This window comes from Orycteropus afer, unplaced genomic scaffold, assembly GCF_000298275.1.
Source record: "Orycteropus afer afer isolate SDZICR_OR568_19922 unplaced genomic scaffold, OryAfe1.0 scaffold00067, whole genome shotgun sequence".
In the NCBI taxonomy this organism is placed as follows: Eukaryota; Metazoa; Chordata; class Mammalia; order Tubulidentata; family Orycteropodidae; genus Orycteropus; species Orycteropus afer.
The window spans coordinates 4,627,294-4,650,212 of NW_006921654.1; the positions used below are offsets into that span (position 1 = coordinate 4,627,294).

At 56.7% G+C, this 22,919-nt stretch overlaps 2 protein-coding genes across 2 annotated transcripts in view; one reads left to right on the forward strand and one right to left on the reverse strand.

The window, feature by feature from the left end:
- PRMT7 (protein arginine methyltransferase 7) overlaps positions 1-3,652 on the forward strand; it is a 39,640-nt gene extending 35,988 nt beyond the window's left edge. Inside the window, exons 14-17 of the mRNA XM_007940400.2 lie at positions 216-290; positions 2,119-2,279; positions 3,121-3,217; positions 3,467-3,652. Coding sequence (XP_007938591.1) covers positions 216-290; positions 2,119-2,279; positions 3,121-3,217; positions 3,467-3,652 — 519 coding nt within the window. The remainder of the gene's footprint in view (positions 1-215; positions 291-2,118; positions 2,280-3,120; positions 3,218-3,466) is intronic.
- Positions 3,653-7,674: 4,022 nt separating this feature from the next.
- Positions 7,675-18,547, reverse strand: SMPD3 (sphingomyelin phosphodiesterase 3). The gene is made up of 7 exons (XM_007940401.1): positions 17,201-18,547; positions 11,868-11,943; positions 11,600-11,755; positions 10,109-10,198; positions 9,791-9,854; positions 8,041-8,203; positions 7,675-7,779 (listed from the first exon to the last, which is right to left on the reverse strand). Exons 1-7 carry the CDS (start codon positions 18,545-18,547, stop codon positions 7,675-7,677), a joined length of 2,001 nt encoding a protein of 666 aa, XP_007938592.1.
- Between the last annotated feature and the right edge of the window lie 4,372 nt (positions 18,548-22,919).

Below are 22,919 nucleotides of genomic sequence, written 5' to 3' on the forward strand. Positions count from 1 at the left end.
AACATCCTGGATCTTGGAGGTCTCTGAGCCTTTCAGATGGGTCTTAGCACTGGGGCTGGAGCTGCTGCCACCTGATCTTAGTGACTCTTCTTGCTCTTGTGGCCGCATATCCCTGTGTCCTGGGTGGGTCAACATCTTGTTGCTGTTCATAGACCCTGTATGAGCACATCCCCGGTGCCCTCAGTGGGTGTAGATGACACTGTACCTTCCCACAGGACCTGTGGCGCATCCGGAGCCCCTGTGGCGACTGCGAAGGGTTTGATGTGCACATCATGGGTGACATGATCAAGGTAGGTGGGGCTGCCGCTCAGGGAAGTACCCTACCCGTCGCACACGGCCACAGGCCTGTGACAGGAACATCGGACTGCTCTTGAGGGACCCGGGGGAGGTAGTACTGGCAGTGTGCAGGGAGCTTCCTCTCTGGGAAGTAAGGTCCTTTGGCTTCACTGTGAGCATTAACCTGAGGACCATTGTTTCTCCGGTGCCCCCTACTGAACACCTGGGTCCTGTCATAAGCACTGAGTCAGAATCTCTGGGGCCATGGCCCGTAGCTCAGCACATACCCCTGGAGCCACCCTGCAGTATCCACAGCTTGTTTTTTGTTGGGACAGTCTTTCTGCAAGGTCGTGTGGTGACCTTTTGGGCCAGCTGTTTCATTTTGGGGACTCTGTCCCAGGATGGTACCAGGTGTGGAGGCTGTACCAGGAGGGTCACGAGGGCGTTATTGTTTGCACAGTCAATGCATTGGTGTGAACAGCCACTACTCTGAATGTCAGCGGCAGGGATTGGGTTTCTCCAGGGCCCAGGACAGTCAGGAAGCACCAGTGGTTTCTACCCTGTGGACAGAAGTGAGGAGAGTCCGTTCTGTCCCATTTTTACGTATTAGGAAAATTTGCGTATGCACAGAGAGAGAGGTGTGGACTAATGAACACCAAAATGGTAACTGTGAGTTCAAGTGGTGTCCTGTGGGAGTTTCCGCCTTTGCTTATCTTTCTGTTCACATTTCCTGGGCTGCTTCTAGAAACCCTTTTTAAGTAAATAAATCCAGTGGATGGTTTAGGTTTGTATCGTATCTGTTCCTGGTAGGGATGACTGGTCGTCCTAGCTTCTAGAAGGCTGTCTCTCTTCTGTGCCTAACTCTTCCAGGGCCCCTCTGCTCTCTGGGTGCCCCTCAGGCTTCTAGACCCCTCCCGCTTTCCCGCTCCCCATTCCCTTAGCCTTTGGCCCCTGGCTTCTCCCTGTCCCCTCTCTTTGGCTGGTGTGGCTTAGCCCCTCTGGCCTCTGGCCAAGGTCTGCATCTCTCCCTAAGTGCAGAGCTGAGAGCCTAACAGCTCCATTGGGACCAAAACCAAAAAAAACAAACTCACCTGCCGTCAAGTCGACCCCAACTCATAATGAGCGCTCCTTGGGTTTTTGAGGCAGTATCACTAACAGAAGTAGATTGCCCAACCTTCCTTCCGAGGAGTGGCTGGGGGTTTGAACCGCCAGCCTTCTGGTTAGCAGTCACATGCCTTCGGCACTATGCTACCAGAGCTCCTTCCATTGGGACAGCTTCAGACATTGACCTTTGTGCTTCCAGAACCCTCCCCCCCCCCAGCCTGGCCTCTCTTCGTGCTCCCTGCCATAGACCTGGTGTCACTCATACTGACCACTCTGCTGCCAGGATCCAGGCGGCCCCCCTGGCAGCGCCTTCCTCCATTTCACTGGCAGTTGGTTCAGGTTCCAGGGCTCCTCATTGAGCCTTGAGTCCTCAGGCTGTGGGTGGTCAGTACGTGGTACTGAATGAGGGAGCCCCTAAGTGCCAGGCCGTTTAACCAGTGTAGACGTTTTGGTCCTCAAAATAGCAAAGGGGGGAGGCATTGTACCCTGTTTTTTAAAGGAGGCACATGAGGCTAGGAGAGGTTCAGTGACTTGCCAAGGAGACAGCCAATGCGTGGAGGCAGGGAGGAGAGAAGCCGGCCCCTCTGACCCAGGAGCCCAGAGTCTCTCTGTAGCTGTGGGGTACCGTGGAGGGGGTGGAAGCCACTGGCACACACCTGGAGACAAGGACATGAGCCCCTCGATCCCTGGGCTGCCCAGCTCTGTCTCTGCAGACCCTAGACCCTCCTCTCTCCTCAGCGGGCCCTGGACTTCAGGGAGAGCCGTGAGGCCGAGCCCCACCCTCTCTGGGAGTATCCTTGCCGCAGCCTCTCTGAGCCCCAGCGGATCCTGACCTTTGACTTTCGGCAGCCAGTGCCCCAGCAGCCCGTCCGTGCTGAGGGCTCCATTGAGCTGAGGAGGTGCGTGCAGACCTGGGGGACAGGCTGGGGTAGGTGAAGGAAGGGGTGAGAGCATGGCTGGCCTGCAGACCCTGACTTGGGCCTCCTGTGAGTATGAATCGTCCTTGTTTCATCCTTGCTGTTCCTTGTCTGCAGGGGCCCTGACTAGGCAGTGGGTCCCCACAGCCTCAGGGCTTGTGTGAGTGTGGAGGGGTGTGTGAGCATCCTGAGTAGGTTTTGCTGTCACCACCCTTTGAGCTCTGTGGCATGGCTGGTCACAGTTGCAGAGATGTGCGTTTGGTTACCATGGTTACTCCTTGGCCCGTGTTCCTGAACTCTCCTGGGAATGAAAGCAGTTTAGGAAGTGGTTACTGCTGCTTGTTGTGAGGCAGGCAGGCCCATCCAGCTTCTCTCCCAGGGGAAGAGCTGCTGCTTGGAGGGCAGGGGACCCAGAGGGCCCTTAGCCCAGCCCTTGGGGCTCTGACGGGAAGCAGCACAGGTGGGGCACGTGCCTTCCCAGGCTGGCCATCCATGGTGTCCTGGGGATAGTCTTCCAGCTTTGATGCCAGGCAGTGTTCTGTGCTTTCCTGGCTGAGCCGTTCAGTACCTTGGGCCGATTCTTCTGCAGTAGCCTGGCCTGCCTGGCCCAGACTCTGAGTGCTTGGCCAGCCTGTGAGCGGTGAGTGGCCTGGAAGCTTGGGGCAGAGGGCACAGCTCTCTTTGCTTTTGCTCAGCTTTTCCCATATGGCCTTTAGTCAGGTGGAGTGTCAGGGAAGTAGGGAAGGGCAGGGCCTTCTGGAAAGCCGAGGGGAGCCAGGCCATGCCGCTCATCTCCTGTGTGACTGTTCCCCTCCCCGCCCAGGCCTGGCAGGAGCCACGGGGCCGTGCTGTGGATGGACTACCACCTGACCCCAGACAGCACAGTCAGCACCGGCCTCCTGAGGCCTGCAGGAGACAAGGTACTGCTGGGGGTTGGGGGCCTTGAGTGGGCAGTACCCTGAGAGGTGCTACCCAGGAAGCACTTCTGCCCTGGGCTGTGGGCACTCCCGGCAGATGTTCTTCAGGCCCGGTGGTAACTCATCAACTGGCCCTGACCACCTGGCACCTGAGCAGCTTCCTGCTGCAATGTGCTGCCTGGACTAGAGGCTAACAAGGAGGCTTGGGGCCAGGAAGGGGCCCTCGCCACCTCGTGTCTACTCTTCCCACAGGGGGACTGTTGCTGGAACCCCCACTGCAAGCAGGCTGTATACTTCTTCAGTAGTACCCTGAACCCCAGAGTGCCGCTGGGTGGCGTGCAGACGGTCACCTTCGCTGTGGAGTTTAATCCCCACGTGGGAGACATCACCATGGATTTCAGACTCTCAGATGATCTCGGCAGTGTGCACGACCCTTAATTGTTGGAAATAAAGTGGCCCAAGGACACCTGGGCTGTTTTGTTGCTTTCTTAGAGATCAGGCTGAAGTGCCCCTCCTCCTAGGGACCTGCTGAGCCTCAGAACACGTAGGAAGCTGGTTTTGTCTTTTGCATCTGGTAGCATAGTGGCTAAGGCACTTGACTGCTAACCAGAAGGCAGGCGGTTCAAACCCACCAGCCACTCCTCGGAAGGAAGGTTGGGCAATCCTACTTCCGTAGTGATACTGCCTCGGAAACCCAAGGAGGGGTCGCTATGAGTCGGGGCCGACTCGATGGCAAACAACAACAACAAGCTCAGGTGCACATGCCATACAGGCAGGTGCTTGTTGGACTAATGGTGACTGGGTTTGGAGCCGAGGAGGGGCCCACGAGCCCAGCGGGGGGCGGGGGGTAGGCATGTCAGAGCCTCTGCTGCTCGCTCCAGAGTGCCCAGAAAGCTCTCTTGCTCGTCTTGGAAGGGACTAGAAGGGCAGGAATCTGATGGTGGGTTAGGTTGTCTGAGCTATTCGGTTGGGCAGTGCTGGAGGTGGAGCCAGCTATGCCTGTCTGTGTTTGGGGAATCTGCAGCTCCCTGCCCACCTGGCTGCAGCAGGGGAGATGGGCCTGGAGCCTGCAGAGCCTGCAGGGTTGTCCTGAGAGGCCTGGCCTCACCAAGCCTATTTGTATGTGTCCAGGCATCAGGTAGTCTGACCTGACAACTGTACCCTAGGCTGCTTCTCAGAGGAGAGGGAGGAGGCTGGCTGGGTGCAGTTCCTGAGATGCAGCCAGGGGCCTAGCACCAGGAACGGAAGCCAGGAACTACCACCTTTCTCCAGGTGCTGCTTGCTGCTTCTGTGGCTTACATCCGAAGGACCGAGGGCAGATGGGGGACCGTGCAGAGCCATCCCGGTGCCCCCCCTGCTGTGCTAGGAAAGAGCAGAGCCTGAGGCCACAGCTGGTTCCTCACACTTAGCATGCTTTCTTGCTCTCCATGCTCCAAGGAAATGAGGAGACACTGAGTAAGGACCAAAATGGCCCATTCTGGCGTTTCAAGGGCAGACGCAGGCTGTCCCCTTCCTGTGGGGTGGGCAGGCACAGCAGTCACCTGCCACTCCCCACCCTGTGTGGCCCACTCAAGGTTGGATTGGAACATGCCTGGGCCCAACTTGTTACTCAAAAAGTGCAGGCAACAGCCTCAAGCCTCACAGTTTTATTTTCCCTGTTACGCATCCTTCCTTTCAGCACCAATAAAGGAAAAACACCCCTCTTTTTCAAAATAGTTTATCAGGTGTAAAGATGATTTTCTTCTTGGGAAGAATCGTCTGGATACATGTGTGATAATGTGTTTACCAAAACCTTTAGGTGTGATTACCATACAAAACCCCTTATATCCCATGTGAATACAATACAGAAAAACAGAAATTAAAAAAGTTTTTTTTTCTCTTTTTAAAACAGTGTTTCTAAATCTCAGCGAGTTAATACAATAGTTAAAAAGCGTCAAGATTAATACTCATACTCAAAACTCCAGGTGGTTTGGACAAATGAGATGGATGTCTCCTCCCTCCGTTGACCCCGCCATCTCAGGGCTTCTCTTGAGGAGGCTGGGCCAACAGCAGGCGCAGAGCGTTGGGTAGGGGTTTGGGGTGCCCCCCGTGCCTGCCTCCTCCCAGGCCTAGGTGTCACACAATCTGAGATCTAGGAAATGTTTTCTTTCTTAAAAATCAAAACATCAGCCCGGCTTGCACACATGCCCAGGCTCCGCCAGCATGATGAACTTGCTGGAGATCTCGGCCCCCTGTGTGGCTGTGTGTCGGCGGCCGAGCCAAGGAATATGAGAAGAGCTGGGAGGCAGGATGGCCTGCTCTGGATGCCAGGGGCTGGCTTGGCAGAAGCAACCTTAAGTTACCAACAGAGCAGTGGCCGAGGCACAGGGAGGTAATGACTTGCCTAAGGCTGCCCTGTAATTAGGAATGAGAGAAGCAGGTCCCCACCAACTGCCCTCGCCCTCGGAGGGGAGGCCACCCCCTGGGCTGAATAGAAGCTGTGCTGGAGTTTGTTGGGTTCAGACCTGGTCACGCCTGGGCCACACGGCCAGCTTGCAGCTTAGGAGCCACAGCTGAGAACCAGTTGAGTCCTGCCGTGTGAGCTGCACTGAGGCCAGACCTCTGGAAGGGGATGCAGCTGAGCTGGCCCCGCCTTCCTGGCTTGGACACCAGCAGGAGCAGATTGGGGGCTGGGCAAGGGAACATGACCCTAGCAGCCTCGGTCCAGCTGTCCCCCAGGCCAGAAGCGGTCAGACAAGCCAGTGTTCGATGTGCTTCACGCCACAGCTCCTAGCTACCCAGGTTTTGCGGGCTTGTCCTTCCTGGCCCAGGCCTGGAGTCGAGCTGTCTGCTTGGTCCCCTCTTGGTCCCTCTTGCAGCTCAGTGGGTGACAAGGCACAGCATCCATGCACCAGCACCGAGAGGCTCCTGACAGAGCCCTGGTGCTCCCGCCCCAGCCTCGCTGGGCAAAGCTGGCTCAGAGCCAGGCTGGACACACAGTCGGGTGCTGCAAGGGGGACGGGGACTGATGAGGACTGTCAGCAGCCTCCCAGGCCGGAGGAACCTGGTACCTCGAGACTGAAAAGGCCCTCCCTCTGTGACTTGATGGGGGTATCCCCATTGTGTCTGTAGAAAGGCAGGTGGGCAGAGGCAGTGCTAACTCGAGGTGGGAGGCTACCAGTCCCTCTCAGGCCTGGTGGCAGATAGGTGTTGGTAAGTTACTATCAGACTCTGCCACGGCTGTGCCTGGGGCCTTGGGTGGCAGAGTGGGGCTCTGTGCGCCTGGACGCCAACCAGGACCACTCCCTGCTCTGGCCCCATGGCTCCTACCTCCAACTCTGCACGTGGTGTGTGGAGGAGCAGCTCTCTGGCTAGGGGTTGTGGGAGGCTGTTGGCAAAGCCAGGCCTGGGAAGCCAGCGGCCACCTCACCCAGAGGCAGGTTCCTGAGCTGAGCCTGTACAGGACGAGGAAAGCCTCAGAGGAAAGCTTGGTCTCAAACCAGAGAGGTGCCGAGAGGAGACTAAGAAGAGTCGGGCGGAGACGAGGGTATGGTGTTGGTTTGGAGAGAAGAGAAGCAGCTGAAAATTGGTATCATTTTCAAAGAAGCCCCCCTCTCCCCCTTATGCTGGAAGTTCCCTTCTCATAAAAAAGTAGGTGCCTTCCCGGCGTTCCTGGTTATATTCCCCAGGTCCGTGTCTCCAGAGGAGGCTGGGGGAGGGAGGTTGCCGGAGTCACTCGGCCCTGGTGTGTCCAGGCTTGGGCAGGGACCCTGTCTCTGGAAGAGCACAGGTCTACCTAGTGACTTGCAGACTCTTTAAAGCGAAGGGTTTGTGTTGCGTGGGTTCTCCCCCTTTTTTTTTCTTTTTAAAATGTAATTGCCCTTGAAAGCAAGCCCCCGGGCAAGAGCCCTGGGCTTGCTGTCAGTGGACACACCCTCCTGGTCCTGCTCTGAGCCGTTGGCTGGAGGCGGGAGCTGGCGGCCCTGTGCCCAGAAGTGCGTCTTTGGCTGGTTCTGATTGTTGTTTGGAGTTTGGCTTTGGGTGAGGCCGAGTGAGGGTCTGTGTGGCTACAGCGGGCGTGTGGCATGCAGGCAGCGTGCATGCAAGGGTGCAGGCATGCGAGACGACATTGGCAGCGACACGAATAATGGGCCCTGGACCAAGCTTGAGAAGAGCTGTACAAAGTACGTAAAACCCGGTTCTTATACTAACTCACGGGTTACAAACTAAGTTGTGCTGTAGATTCGTAGAAAAGCCCATTTGGAAAGAATGGCACTGGTTAGGCAGCCGGTGTGGCCCAGCCTGCTGGTCCACAGTGAGTGCAGGTGGCACCGCGGCTCCCTGGGGACAAGGCCGCAGCTCCTCCCTCCGGCCCTCCTTCCCCAGCACTGGAGGGGACTCGCCCAGGGACCAGCTGCGGTGCAAAGGGCTGGCACAGGCCCCTTGCTTCGGACTGCTGGGCAGGTGGCGCCGTGGCTGGTCTACGCCACCTCCTCCTCGCCAGTGGACACCATCAGCCGCATGGCCACTGGGAGGTGGTCAGTCAGGCCGGACAGTTGGGTGATAAAACTGAATTCTTCCACCTCCTGGGGGGGGAAGGCAGAAGCATCCTGGTTAGACCCAGGGTGCACCTTGCAGAGGAGGTGCTTGGGGGTACAGTGGCAGCCTGGGCACCACAGGTTTGGGGCCTTCAGGCTGGGGTTGGTGGAGGATGGGACCTGGAGGGTTCATCCGCCAGCCCCGAAGGCTGTGGGATGCCGGCCTCATTCTGAGCTGGGAATGGCTGGGCGGCCGAGGCATGCAGGGGTGGGCAGGCCCTGCCCGCAGCCCCGTCCCCCACGACTCACGGCCTTCCAGTCGGGGCCCAGCCCCTCCTCCCCGTGCAGGATGTAGTCGATGCGCCGGCCGTTGCCCTTCAGCAGGTCCTTGCGCCCCTTCTGGCCTGCGCCGGGGCTCTTGCTGCGGGGGAACGCGAGGTACTCCCTGCGGCCTTCCTCACTCTCCAAGACCCTGTGAGCACGGGTGAGCACGGTGAGCCGGACCCCCGCCCCCAGCCCAGCCGCACCTGCAGGGGAAGCTCGGGTCCCCCCTCACCCCCACCCCGACAGTGGGAGGAAAGTCTGGTTTTAAGATCTCTTTCCTGTGTGTACTGGGGATGAAGGGAAACTGAGGCAGAGCTGTGAATTCCTGGCTGAATGGGCTCCTCAAAGAGTCTGTTCAAGATGTCTCCCTTGCCTTGTGGCCTTGGGTGACCGTCAGGCACGCTTCTGGCTGCAGCTTGGAGCCTGTGGCCCTCTTCAGGACAAGCTCTGATCTGTGCCGACAGGGCCTGTGGGCAGGAAGCCTGCCCTCCTGAGGCCCCAGGCTCCCGTGACTGTCGTCCAGGTCGGCAGAGGCAGAGGAGCCTGGAGAACACCAGGGCCCACCCAAGGACTCACCTCTGCCAGTCTGCCCCTAAGCAACCGTATGACCTACTTAAGCTGTCTATTCTGTGTGAAACAGGAGTGACTGCCCTGGGCTACATTTGGGGACAAGCAGGCCACAAGCAGGGAAGGTAGGAGGTTGTGGTCACCCCGATTCTCAGACTTAGTGTGGGCACTAAAGTCTGGTCAGGGTCACCAGGGAGGCGTGAAGCTCAGGGGGATGTTACCCCTGAGTCCAGGCCTCTTGATTCCCTGCCTGGCATTGCTGCCATAAAAGGAGTCTGCTGGCTCCTTCCTGCCAGCATTTCCTCCGAATCCAGAAGGAGGCGGCATACCTGCCCCAGGGGGAGGTCCTGCAAGGAGAGCCCTCGCTGACCTGGCCTAGGCCTGCGTCTAGGGTGGAGGTGATGGGGCACCTGGGGAAGCCCTGCTAGCAAACACAGGCTTCTGCAAGCAGCTTTTTGTCACCTTAAGATAAATACACTAAAGATATTCACAAGGTTGGTGCAGCTCTGAAATATAATCCATTACTGTCCTTTACCTTTGATAATTCCAGCATCAGTGATCTGAGAGTGACTGAGAGTCATTTTTTAATCATCATCTCATAAAAAGGTAATTTTCTCCACATAGGACAATGTTTCAAATTTAGCCTATAATCTAATTAATTGGCTTAAATTGGCCATCAGGAGCCCTCTCGGGCAGTGAGTTATAAATGGTTCTGCTGTTGGCCTCTCAACTTGTGCTCCTTCTGGAAGTCTCACCGAGATTCAAGAGTGACGTTTGCTGAGATGGAATTGTTTCCACTCTGAGAATGACTATTTGCCTTATTGATGACACAGCCTCTCAAGCAGAGGCCCAGCCTGGCGGCCCTTTGCAAGGTCTGAGCAGCTTCCCTTGCCCAAGAAGCACCGGCCCCTTTGCTGCAGGCGGGGCCTGGGTAAGAGAAGCTCTCACAGAGTGAGCCCGGCATCTGGGTGCCGGTTTAGGAATCATCTCCTTAACCAGGCCAGGCCCTGGGATGCAAGGGCCGCCATTCCCTCCACTACCAGCCCAGGTTGGGTGAGTGGCAGGTTCCGGCCTGAGCTGGGTCCTCTCCCAATCCTTCAGCCCCGGGAGCCGTCCTGGGAGGGCAGGGTGTTGGCCCCCACCCTGACTCAGCCGTGTGGGTACGTACTTCTGCAGATTGTCTGGGGTACACACGTCCTCATCATGGAGGTTGTTCGTGTCCAGCAGGGTACCTGGGGACAAGGGGGAGAATGTCACTCGAGGCAGAGCCCAGCCACCTCAAGGAGGACCTCAGTGGGAGGGAGGGTGGCCAAGGGCATCTGGTGGCCTGTGGCAGCTGAGCGTGGCCCCTGCGGAAGCCTGTGGTTCCTCCTGGGAGGTCTGTGAGAGGCCCAGTGCAGGTGCAGCGTCAGAGCACAGCCAGCTGCCAGCCCCTCCCTAGCCCGGCCCCTGGGTCCCCAGCCCGCCCTCCCAGTCGCAGGCTCACCTATGGCCCATGCCTTCTCCTCCCCAGGGCCCAGGCGGCAGGGGTCCTTGTAGCGTGTAAACAGGGAGTGCTGCTGCTCCAGCTTGTCATCTGTGTAGGGGGGAGAGTTGCAGTCAGGCTGGCTGGCCTGTCCTGCCGGATGCCACCAGGTTCCTGCCCCTTGGTAATTGCCGCTGGCTGTGCACCTGTGCTCTCAGACAGGTGCAGGGCTTCCAACAGATGCATCCCAGATTGACCCTTTGCTGAGAGCCTGCACTTGTGCTGCAGATAGAATGAATCACAATCTACATTTTAACAGGACCAGTAAGAATCACCTGGAGATCTTGTTAAACTGTCGGTTCTGATTCAGTCTATCGGGGGGTGGAAATGGAATGAACCAGTTTGAAGCCCTGGACAGGTGGGCTGGCCACTGGTTCTGTGTGTCCTTGAGATGTACTCCTCTCTTGGTCTCAGTGTTCCCATCTCTCTAAGAACAGTTGTCACTGTCCCTCCTGGGCTCTAGGAGACAATGGTCTTGAGGTCTTACCAGACCTTGTGGCAAACCCTCGTTGGGAGGCTGGCTGATGCTGCCCCTCCGAAACCCCTGCCCTGTTCACAGACCTGATGCTCAGACCTGAGTGACAGAGGAATGGACCCCACAAGGCTCAGAGTGGGAGGTGACTTGTCCTGGGCCACATTTGTCTTGCCACCTCATGGAGTCAGAAAGACTGTCCCAAGCCTTCCTAGGAGGGAGGAGAGGTTGCTGACGGACCTGAGTGGGTGACATGACGGTGCTATGGTCCAGGTGAGACCTTCCGGGTTCCTGCCTTCTCTGAGGCCTGAGGCTTGAGCTCCCAGGCCCCTGTGTTGCCCACCTCATTCTGAGTGTCCAGAGCCCGTGGGTTGGAGGTTTTCCTGGTACCTTGGTTTAAGACCAAGGGAGGTTCCTAAGACCAGCATGACCATCTGATCACAGAGCAAAATAAAATGTAACTGATGCTGAACTTTCAATCTTTATTCTAGTGTTTTGAAGCATGATTCCCAGGGTTGAAGTCCCATTTGAACCACTTATTTGCTGTGTGACCTTGGGTTAGTTATTTGTGGCTATAACAGTGCATAGCCCTTAGGGTTATGACACTTAAATGAAACAGTCGGTCCATGAAAAGCAGCTTGCATTGTGCCTGGCATAAAGTGAGAATTGAATGAACACTTGATGCTCAGCGGCTGACTCCATTCCTCTTGAGTTTGGGGCACTGAGCATATCTGGTAAGGGGCTCATTTCTGGGGCATCCTTTGTCTCCAGGAAGGAGGTCCTGGAGCTTTCTGGGCAGAGTGTGGGCTCTTCTGCCTAAGACTTGAAGGGCCAGAGAAATCCTCATCTTGCTAAATTTCCCAGGCACACTCACCAGGAACAGGAAGTTCTTTAAACTGCTTAGCCTGTCTTTCCAGCTGCGAGTGGGGCCCAGGCCCTCCTGGAACAGCTGACTAGAATGGGGAGGGGTGTTGCCTCACCAGAGGAGCAGTTGTCAAAGTTGAAATCTCCACAGATGACATCAAATGCCACCAGCTCCTCGGGGTTGGCTGTGCTGGACGAGGAGGTAGATTTTCGGAAATCGGCCAGCCAGTCCTGCAGCAGGTCCAGCTGCTCACAGCGGATGGCGCTGTCTTCTGCAGGTAGAGCCAGGGACCAGATGATGATTCGGCCCCAGGCACCTGTCCCAACCATGCTGTGTGTGGGGGATGGGTCCCCACCCTCAATGACTGTGGGCTGCTGGCCTACCTAATGGGGCTTGCAGGTGTGTGCAGGAGATGTATCCGACGATTCTTTGGTCCTGAGGTGTGCTTCCCACCTGCACCTGGGAGAGGGGACTCAGTGTCAACCACAACATCTGTGGAGCTTATTGTTGCTCTGAACACGGGGACACTGGGGATGTCCACCTGCCCATTGCATCACTCTCACAAACCCTACTCCATGCAGGCTCTTGGCTAGACTCGGACCCAAGTAAGAGTGGGACAGGGCCTGTGACTAGGAGCTTGGCACAGGCTGAAGGCAAGTGTGCAAAGGCAGTATCAGCTGATGCACAGCAAGTGCCAGTAGCAATTCATGCAAGCATTATAGGCAGAAAAAGTGCAGCGACCACAGTGGGTGTCTCCCCAGGCCCTTGCCATCTCCTGATGAGCAGAGCAACCACATGGGTGATGACCTAGGTGCCAGCCCCTTGGCTCCTTGTCTGGTCTCGTCTTTCCTCCCTCCCTCTTGTGCCCTCCACCTGATCAGCCCCAGAGCACCTTCCCTCTGAGACTGAATCAGAGCCCCTTCTGTGACCTGCACCAGCCTCACAGCCCCCACCTCCGTGCACCTGAGCCACCTCAGACCCTGCCCACCCTCCTGCTTGTTCCCCCCAGTCTCTGCCCCTCTGGCTTCTCAGAAGTCATTTCATCTGCTTGACTGGCAGCGGTCCCTGTTAGTCCCCCCACCTCCTCCCAGCAGGGCTCTGGACGCCTGTGTCAGGGCCCGGCCTCCATCCTCCGCTTGTCTTCCTGTGCCTCCACTCACCCTAGACCCCAGTCCTCACCTCCCTGCTCCCTTCTTTACTGGAGACAGGCTGCACCCTCAACTCCCTGTCTGACCCACAGAAGACAATGGCTGGCTGTCTCAAAAGTTGGCTTTAAAATAAGCATGTTAATTGTACATCCAAACTGCCCCACCTCCACTTGGTATATATCGCAGGGTACTGTGGTTGGATCTGAAGGACCATGAGAGAGAGGGGTGTCAGGCCGAGGGACATGCAGCATGCTGGCACCCGCTCAGCACGTGTGAGCAGACACCCCCACGCTTCGGCTGGTGGTGCTTGGACTGCCACAGCCGCATCACAAGCCACCGGCTTCAGATAAGCTCGGTGAGTGAGCTTCTGGGTTGGCCGGGTTGGTACTGTTCTGCTCCATACACCCTGTCTCATCCCCAAACACCATCAGCTTTCTACACCCTTAGCCCCCTTTCCCAGCCCAGACGCACATCTTTTCCAGTGTCTGGGTGAGGGAATGCCTGGGTATTTGAAGATGGGCTATACGACCAGGATTTGAGGCTGGTTTTAAACTCATGTGTTTGTTTACCATTTACTTCTTGCTCATATCCCAGACCTAATCCTTAAACAAACAAACAAAACTCACTGCTGTCAAGTCGGATGTGACTCATAGCGACCCTTCCTTTGGTTTCAGAGGCAATTTAGCCTAATGTTATTTTCCACCCCGGAGTAACTGTGAAAATCACTTCCCATTCTTGCATCCTGTTGCAAAAACACAACACACTTTGAAAACCGCAGTGCTCAGAAGAGCCACAAGATGGTGCTATTTATTTTTTTTCAGGCAACAAATCTGTTTCCTCATTAAGAATGGTACATTACCTTGTTAGGTCTCCTGCACTGTGAGGATTGTACCATTTTAATAACTGAATGTACTGAAGCCGAGAGGTTAGTGACTGACCAGGTCACAAAGCTCCACATGGGGACCTTGTTAGGTCTCCTGCACTGTGAGGATTGTACCATTTTAATAACTGAATGTACTGAAGCCGAGAGGTTAGTGACTGACCAGGTCACAAAGCTCCACATGGGGAGGTAGGTCCAGATTGGGTCTGTGAGCTGCCACCCTGAGGTGCCTTCCCTTCCCCCCAGGCTGCGGCTTTGGATGCTTCTAGAGTCTTTGCAGGAGCTCTGGTAGCATAGTGGCTAAAGCACTTGACTGCTAACCAGAAGGCTGGCGGTTCAAACCCATCAGCCACTCCTCGGAAGGAAGGTTGGGCAATCCTACTTCCGTAGTGATACTGCCTCGGAAACCCAAGGAGGGGTCGCTATGAGTCGGGGCTGACTCGACGGCACATAACAACAACAACAACAGAGTCTTTGCAGAGCTCGTCACTGGCTGCCCACTTGTTGCCCTATGGTGTCAGTCTCTTGTTCACTCAGCACTTGGTAACCTCTGCTCTGTGCCAAGTACTAGGCAGGGCACGGGGTGCCGAGGTGTCTCATTCAGCCCTGCTAAGGGGGGCCCAGATGGAAGATGCACACGGCGGCGTGGGCAGCTTCCTCACTGCCGTGTATCTCAGTGCTGCACCCCCACTCCTTCCTCTTAGTTAGCTGTGGGATCATGCCAAGATCTATTTTATTATGTGCTGGGATTTATCGATTCCTGAGTTGTGTTGTTGGGAGCCGCAGAGTCTGTGTTTCTCTTGCAAAAACAATCACGTTCAGAGGCTGTGCCTCGTAGGCCTGGTGAGCAAACACTGTCAATAGAAAGGCTTCCAGAATTAGACTCTGTCTTTGGGAGGCAAAGGGAATCCAACCCCTTCGCAGGGAGTCACCGGCAGGAAGGCAAGGTCCTGAAGTCCCACAGGGAACGAGGAGGGCAAGCTGATGGGGCATATTGGGGTTGGCTATCTGATGACTTGAGGGTCTTGTCTGATGGGTGGCAGCTCAAACACCTGGGATAGGCTCAGGAACCTGGGAGGGAAAGCCGGCCTGTGTTGGGGCAGCAGTTGCAGAAGCTCCATGGAGACACTGCCACCCACCCAGCTGAGATAGGAGGAGTGAGATGCCCTTGGTGGTGGCATGGGGAGCAGGGCATGCAGAGAGGTGGAGAGGCCCATCGAGGAGGCCCAGAGGATGGGGTGGGTGGTAACTGGCATCAGACCTGGTATGGGAGGTGGAGGATGGCTGGGAAGGGGTAGGACTGAGGCAAAGAGGAGGAGGCGGCGAGGAAGCTAGTGGACTTAGACCCACGGCATGACCCCGAGGTATTGGGAAAGTGTAATGAAGAGCCTGGGGTGGATTGGGAGAGCCCTTGCAGCTCAGGGAGGCAGGCCAGGGTGCAGACAATGAGTGTGGTTTGGAGTGAGTGACAATGTGTCCAGGAGGCAGCCAGACGAAAGCTGGGCTTGGCAGGGATGTGGGCTGGCCTAGCTCGGGCGTCATCAGTGAGTGCAGAAATGGAGTCTGGGAAGTCCAGTCCCGTGGCAGAGCCAGGTAGGTGAGGCTATGGGTTGCGGTGATGACTTGAGAGTGAAGAGAGCTGGCAAAGTGGGTCTTCCCTGCCCCGGAACCACTCTCAGCCCTGGTGGACTATAGCTGGGTTGGAATGGGCCAGCCTGGCCAGGCCTGCTGATGTTTCAAGAGAAGCTGTGAACCAAGTTTTAAATGAAATATCTTGATTTTTAAATGTTGGCCATTAAAAACATTGTTTTGTGTTCAATGACATGGGCCGAACTAACCATCTCTGTAGACGAGATTTACACCCAGGAGGCGGAAGGAGAGGAAAGAACTGTTCAGGACAGAAGGGGAGCTGCTGCACTGTGGTAAATTACAGTCACCGTCAGGAGACAAAGTTTATATGAGCTGCTGTACGCAAAGTGAATTTGCTCTGTAAACTTTCACCCAAATCACAATAAAAATTAAATTAAAAAAAAGTTCAGGACAGAGCCCTGTGAACCATCAGGCTTAAGGGTCCACCAGACCCAGAATCCAGCAGGAGTAGCCAGTGCCATGAGACGAGAGCCCAGAGTGCAGGGTCTAGTTGAGGAGATTGTTGTTGACCTTGGTGAGGGGCCAGACTGAGGAGGGAGGTGAGGAGGGGCCTGGGGACAGGCCTGTCCAGAAGTGGGACTGAGCAGGAGACAGAGGGAGGGTCCTCTGGTCTCTGAGCTGTCTGTGATCAGGCAGGAGTGAGAGGGTGTCCTCTCCCACCCTGAGCCTGACAAAATGTCCCCTTCTCTCCAGCAAAGTCACTCCAGCTGCCAAGACAAAAATACATCCATGGAACAGAACACTGACAAATCACATGCCAAAGCAGGAAAGTTGGATCTACGTATAAGAGGTGTTAATTCAATTTCAGCGTCTCATACTGTGAATGAAGAGCTGGCACCCCAACTCTGGCTGAGGCACACAGGAGCCACTGAGTGACCCGCAGAGTGGGGGCCCTGGTCTCAGGTGCATCCCTGGCTCTAGCCAGCCCTGGGAGACAAGAGGCCTGCTGCTCGTTGCTGGCTGGACCGGGCTGACACATCACTGTCCTCCCAGACAGGCCGAGTGTGGTCAGAGCTGAGGCCTGGGGACTAAGAACCTCACCATACTTGGACTTTTTGCTTTAGGCATAGTAGGCAGCTCCTTACCCTCTTCCAGAGGGGAATTGAGAAACTGTTGAAAAGAAACAGGTCCCCAGGCAAGGCAAACCTGAGCCCACAGCCCTCACTCATACTTCCCTCACGTCTCATGGGAAAGAGAGAGCACCCCACATCCCAAGCAGTTGCTGCCTCTGGGGGCAGAAAGCTCTGTTCTGCATCATATGGTCAAACAATGCTTCAGAAAATTCTGGAAGCACCAACTGTGGCCTTTGGACAGAGAAAAGATTGACACTGTAAGCATCTCCAGCTCAGTAGAAGATAATGCATAATGACCAAATTACCATGGTCTAAAAACTCCTCCAACTGCATCCAAATTAGCAGAAATAATTATGACTCCTTTTAATTAATGACTGTGCAAGCAAAGCCACGCGCTGGCGGGCAGAGTGCCTGGCGTGGCAGCTGCGTGACTGCTGGAGGGAGGGGGTTGAAGTCAGGCAAGCTTGTGGCCTAAGTGAGCGGGGTGTGGACAGGACTGGAAGCTCTGAGATTGCCTTCCGCCCACTTGTCTCCTCTGCCTCGTGTGCACACCTGCGCTTGTACGGAGTTGGCACCTGCCGAGGGATCCCTTGCCTTCTCTTTTCCCCTAGTGCCCATCATCATCACCATGGGCCCCATTACCACCATCACTCTGAACACAGGGCCTCGTGGTCACACCCCACCCCTGTGAGGAAGTTCTCCGTTGTCCTCGTTTTGCAGGCGGGGAATGGCGCTCAGGGATCGGAGGAGCGTGCCCACGATCCCCCAGCCAGCTCTGACCCTGGAGCCCTTGCTGTTCCCCACGTTCCGGTTTCTCTCGGCCTTTAGCAGGGGTCTCTGGTTTAGGCCGGTGAGAGGCTTTGTCCGCCCTCCAGCCCTGCCCCTCCCAGAGCCAGAAGAGTCTCTGGCTGCGGCCCCCTGCCCCGGTGGCCTGTGGCCCCTCAGGCCAGGTTGAGGCCTCCTACCTTGAGAAACAGCGCTCCCTTGGAGGCGAGAGCATCTTCGCCCCGCCCGTTGGGGTAACAGTGATAGGCGGCGTCCATGATGGGGTAGCGGCTGGCGAAGAAGAGGCCGCTGTTGAGGATCTTGAAGCTGCAGCAGCCGCAGCAGTTCCGGCAGCTGCAGCAGCCGCGGCAGCCGTAGACCCCGACGTCGTACAGGATGTACTCGAAGTAGCCGTGCAGCTGGTCTTTCAACTTGGCGGCTGCTCGCTTGTCAAACACCTCCTGCAGGCACAGGAAGTCCAGGTTGGCGGGGAAGAAGGCCGAGATCTCGTGGTCGAAGGCCTCGTCCGGGTGCCGCCTCTTGCGCGCGGCCGCCTTCTTCACCACCGAGGTCTTGTACAGGAGCTTGCTGTTGGCAGCCGGCTCCCCGCCGCCGCTGTCTGCCGCGCCGCGCGCCTTCACCAGGGACTCCCTGGAGGCAGAGGGGCTGCCCAGGCTCCCGGAGTCCCCATCCCGTTGGCTGTGGTTGGGCACCTGGCCTTTCTGGCCCCCGCCGGCCCCGTTCCTGGCCTGGCCTCCAGCGACAGGGTCGTCTGCTTCAGGGGGCCGGCCCCCCTCTTCGCCGCCGATGCGCACGATGCAGGCTTCATCTGGGCTGCCGCCGCCGTTTGTCAGGTCCCCGGACGCCAGGCCGTTCACGGCCTCGTCACTGGGGCAGCGTCCGCCATCGCCTTTGTATTCCACAGAGGCTGTCCTCTTAATGGCCCCAGGGACAGTCCGGGCCACGCCGTCGCTGCCTTGCGGTGACACCAGGCTGCTGAAGCTGGCCGCGCTGATGGAGGTGTTGGTGGGAGAGTCAATGTAGATCTTGATCTGGGGCCGGCTGGCCCCGTTGCGGATTCTCTGCCCGATCTCTTTGGCCCGTGCTTGTACGTGAAAAACGTTGTTGAGCCTCGCCAGCGATTCGGGGAGGAGGCAGAGGTTGGCGGTGGCAAAGCAGAAGCTTCTGGCAGTACCGGTCCCCCTCCATTCACCGAGCAGAGTCGCCCCACCAGCCGGGCCCTTGTCCTCCAGCCGCGAGTAGATGTAGGGCCAGCGGACAGACTGTAGGGGCGACCAGAGGAGGAACCCAAGAAATGCGAAGGGCAGGGCAGCGACAAGGAGCGCCAGGTAGATGGGCGTGAAGAGGAGGATGCAGAGCAGCTGCAGGTAGCACCGGCTGTCCGACTGGCGGCACTTGCTAGCGATGGAAGTGAAGGGCGTCAGGAGCCGGTCTGCCAGGCAGTAGCACGGGGAGATGAGAGCCCAGGACACAGCGTGCAGGGCAGACAGACGGCTGTTTGGAAAGGGGGTCGTGTACAAAACCATCGCAGCTCCCTGGGCGCCTGGGCCGGCCCTTCTACATGGTGTCCGTGGTAACCGCGGCACTTCCTGCGGGGTGAGGGAGGGTGGAGAGGGCGGCTGGAGAAGGTGTCAGCTCCTGGAGAGATGGGCCTCTGGGTGGTCAGTGGCAAGTGTCGGCCAGCCGGTCATAGTTAGCTCAGTGGGCCATCTTGGGCACTGAGTGCCAGGAAACCTGTGAAGACAGAAAGTGGGACTGTTTGTTACTGCTGTCTCCCGGGAGAAGGGCAGACGCTGGTGCCACTGTGCCCGCTCATCCCATTCCTGCTTCCCCAGTGTGAGTAAGTCTGAGGACAAGGTAGGCTCACATGGGCGTGGGGCTGGGAGGCCATCCCATCCCATTCTGTCTGCCTGTGTGTTTTGTCTTGAGTAAACAGCTTGGTGACATGACTGCCTCTAGCTGACTACCTTGCCTTTTAAACATAATTCTTTGAAAAATTGTCTCAGGGTTTTGGAGCTTTGTGGGTACTCTGATTCTAGAAGCAGGCAGGGCTCCTAGAAGATGTCTGGGCCTGTCCCTGGCCTGAAGCAGTGGGCAGGAACCCCGGACATGTTCAGAATGGGTGGGTGGGTGACCCTGGGTCAGAGGAGCTGTAACACAGCCACCTGTCACTGAGTGCCACCAGATCAGAACAAATAGGGAGCAAATGGCAGAGAGAAGGGGGCAGGGTTTCTCAAAGTAGAGGGAAGAGTGGCTGGTGGGTCCCAAGAAGATGTAGCCCCACCCACAACTAGGCTCTTACTGTGGACTGCAACATCAGACCAAGCCTGGTGGTCCTACCCCCACTGACTACCAGCAGAAGTTCTCATCCAGCTGGGGGGTTCCAGGCACGGCCTGTGCCTTACTAACTTCCAGAATGATCAGTCCCTGTGCCTCCTGGGAGATGCTCCCCTGGGGCTGCTGAGTCTTGGTCATGCTTCAACTGGTCTCCCTCATGCCCCCCAAGATGCAGCCCTAGGGCCTGGCAGAGGCTTTCAGCTGCCAGGATCCCCCCACCCCGGCAGCTTGGCTTCTCCTCCCAGCATGTGCAGGAGCCAGTGTGGGTCTCAGCAGGCTCAAGAGTACTGCCTGGCAAAAGCCTGCCAGGTGCATTGACTGCTGAACGTAAAATCAATAAAGACACCAGTCCGGAGGGTTTACCCAACCTCCCAGGCCCTGTGGCAAAGCTTGTGTGAGCATAATCTGGAGTTTCCTTTACCCCATAGACTGGGGTCCTCACCTCCTGCTCACTTGTTCACTGGCCTGGCCCAGCTTACTGCCCTGGCACCATGGTCTGTGCTCACGCTGCCACTCATTCTGGCCCCAGCCCCTCTCTCCCTCCTACTGAATCCCTGCTTTCCCAAGCTGGGGACCTGGGTATGATCTCAGTTCCCCATCAGCCCATCCTTCCCTTCTGCCTCCCCCACCCCCAGCTCTCCAGAAGCCCCCTCTGGCCCAGGACTCCCTCATGGTTCCCCACCAACTTTGTCAGCCTCCTCCCGTCAGACCATCCTCTACCAATCACTGTAGGGACTTTCTCTGCCTGAAAGTGACCATGTGGCAGTGGCCTCAAACTCACTGAGGACCTCCCTCTGCTATAGTTGCATATCCTGTCCCCTCTACCAGGTCTGTCCATCCTTGCTGCCCTGTCCCGCTTTGATGCTCACCCTCCGCTCACTGTGACAGTGGCTTCCTCTTACCCTATTCCTCATCCCTCTGCCCCTTGCCTAGCCCACCCTTCTAAGTCCTGCCTTAGAAATCACCTCCTCAGAGAAAACCTTTGCTCTCTCTTCCCCAGGTGGCTTAGGGGGCTCCTGTTCCTCGTGGACAGCTGGTCACTGCAGTTATTGATCATAAGTGCTTAGGGGATGTGCCCATCTCCTCAGCAGATCATGAGCATGTTGGAGAAAGGGGCTGCACGAATCCTGAGCCCCCAGGCCTGGCCCTGCGGGTGCTCAGAAGCGGGGTGCAGGGAGGAAGGAGTGGTGACTTGCAGTGCCTCTGCCACTGAGGAGACAAACTGTTCTTCCTCCGGTCCAGTGGTGAAAGAGGAAGGGGTTTCTGTGATGTGTTTCTGTCCCTCCTACACCCACCATCTCCTGGATTGACACATAGGGGCTGCTTGTTCATCCTAGGCCAGGGGTTAATAGCTAAAGATGAGCCTAAGTTGGTGGCTGTGTCCACTTCTGGTGAATGAGTTTCGCAAAGATTTTACTTTCTTCAGTGGAACTAACTTGAAGACAGGCCCTGGAAGGTTACAGTTCAGAGAAGCAGGTGTGTATGTAGGTGGCGGCTGTCCCACAAGGAGCTCTGGGCTGGGCCCCAGTTAAGTAAGTGCGACCTCTGCCTAGGAGCTCTGCCTCACAGCAGCTCTGCCTGGTCTAGTCCCTCTGCGCTTGGACTGTGAACAGCTCCTCCTGCAGGTAGGAGCATGCTCTGTCCTCCTGTCTTGTTGCAGTTCACAAGCCCCAACCCCATTGTCTGTGCCATGTCACAAGGATCTTCCTAAACACAATCCAATCATCTCTTGCCCTTTAGTGGTTCCATTGTCTTGGAGGACAAAGTCCAGTCTGCCTGTCTCCGTTTGTGCTTCTCACCCCCACCAGCTTCCTGCCCTACCCAGCCTGGTTCCACAAGCAGGAAGGAGGTTGGCAACACAGACATACCTTGATGTCCAACCTCCAGGCTTTTGCACCTGCCCTGCTCCCTGCCTGGAACTCCCTTCCCTCTCATCTCCTGATAGCTCCTTCTCAAACTTCAGGGCTGGGCTGAGATGCCACCTTCTCAGAGGGGCTTCCTTGACCCCACCCAAGGCTGCATCCACCTGTGACCCCCAAGGCCCTCTCCACCACTGTGGTGTCATCTTACCAGGGGCTGGAGCTATTTCATACCTGGGTCCCTGAACAGGCTATGCACTCCACCAGGACCTGTCTGTCGGGTGGCAGAGCACAGAGTGCTGCTCAGGGAAGAGCATGTGTTTGTGGGGGAAAAGGACCAATGAAGGACCGACTGACAGAGGCATGAACAGACCTGCTGTCTTGAGGGCAGCAAAGCAGGAAGGTGGCATGGAAAGCCCCTCTGTGGACACACTGAGGCAGGAGTCAGCCAAGCCCTGAGGAAAGGAGGTGGAGGAGAGGGTCTGTCCTGTTGGCATCGGTGCTACCTCTCCACACAGAACTGGCCTGTGGCTCCCTTAGGGGTGAGAGGTGGGTGTAGCTTCACTTCATCAAAGGGTTCCTGTAAGAAATTCCCTGAACTTGGGATCCACTGTCAGCTGGGACCTGGCTGGGGTCCTCGTTCCCCTTAGGAATGCAGTGAAGGGAAAGGCTCTCTCTTCAGCTGCCTCATGTGCCCCTCATTCCCACTGTGACCCAGATCCCCTATGGGCAAGTGTACTCCCCCACCTGGCTAACAGGGGCAGTGATTGGCCAGGCCTGGGCTAGTCATCGGAATGTTTTTTGGTCTCATTCAGGCATCCATGGGATTTGAGGTGGCTGGCAGCCCAGAGGGCCAGTGGGCAGTAGTGGCCACCATGGTGATTCCCTAAGATGTAGCAGATCCCTGCGTGAGGGCTCTGCGCTGACCTATCTGCCATCCTAGGCCCTTTGTGGCTACACGGTCCACCTGCCCAGAGCCCCTCCTCTGCCTCTCCCTGTCGTGGTACTCTGGGCAGGAAGAGCCCTCCTGGGGGCTGTCCTCCTACCCTGCTCCACTGTGGTCTCCACATCTGTGCACAGAAGTGGCTGCTGCTGCCTGAGCCACAGAAGGACTGCCACTACCAGAGCTGGTTTCTGAAGCTCTGTGGTTAATTATTTTGTCTCAGTGAAATGAAAGGAGGGTAAACAAACAACAACATGCTAATTAGTCTGATCTACCCTTTCCCATGAGAGGCTGGCAACTTCTCAGAGATTCTAGAGTCCTCAGAAAGATAGCTGGGCCACATGCGGCTGCCCTGGGCCTGATGCCCAATGTTCAGCTACACACTTCTTCCTTTTCCTTGCTTGTGATCCTTTAGCTGGAGTTGGGCTATAATGGGTGGGCTCAGGCTGGGCTCTATTGCCCTGCAAGGAGGCCCTTCCTCTCCATACCTATTTCTCTTCCTCCATGTCCTTGGGCTGGCCCCGTTTGCCAAGCCAAGTCCACTATGGGTACTTCCGATGGAATAGACAGGTCCCTAAAGGCCATGTGGGCTGAGCTTTTGCAGTTCAACCTCACAGGGTGGATTGTTCTTTAAAACAAACCATCTTCCCTGAGCTCAGTCCTCTAGATCCTTGTGTGTGCCTTCCAAGGTTGCTCAGAACGCCCCCATGAACACCATGGGCTCCAGAGCTGGGTTGGAGTCCCAGATGCTCTTGGGTC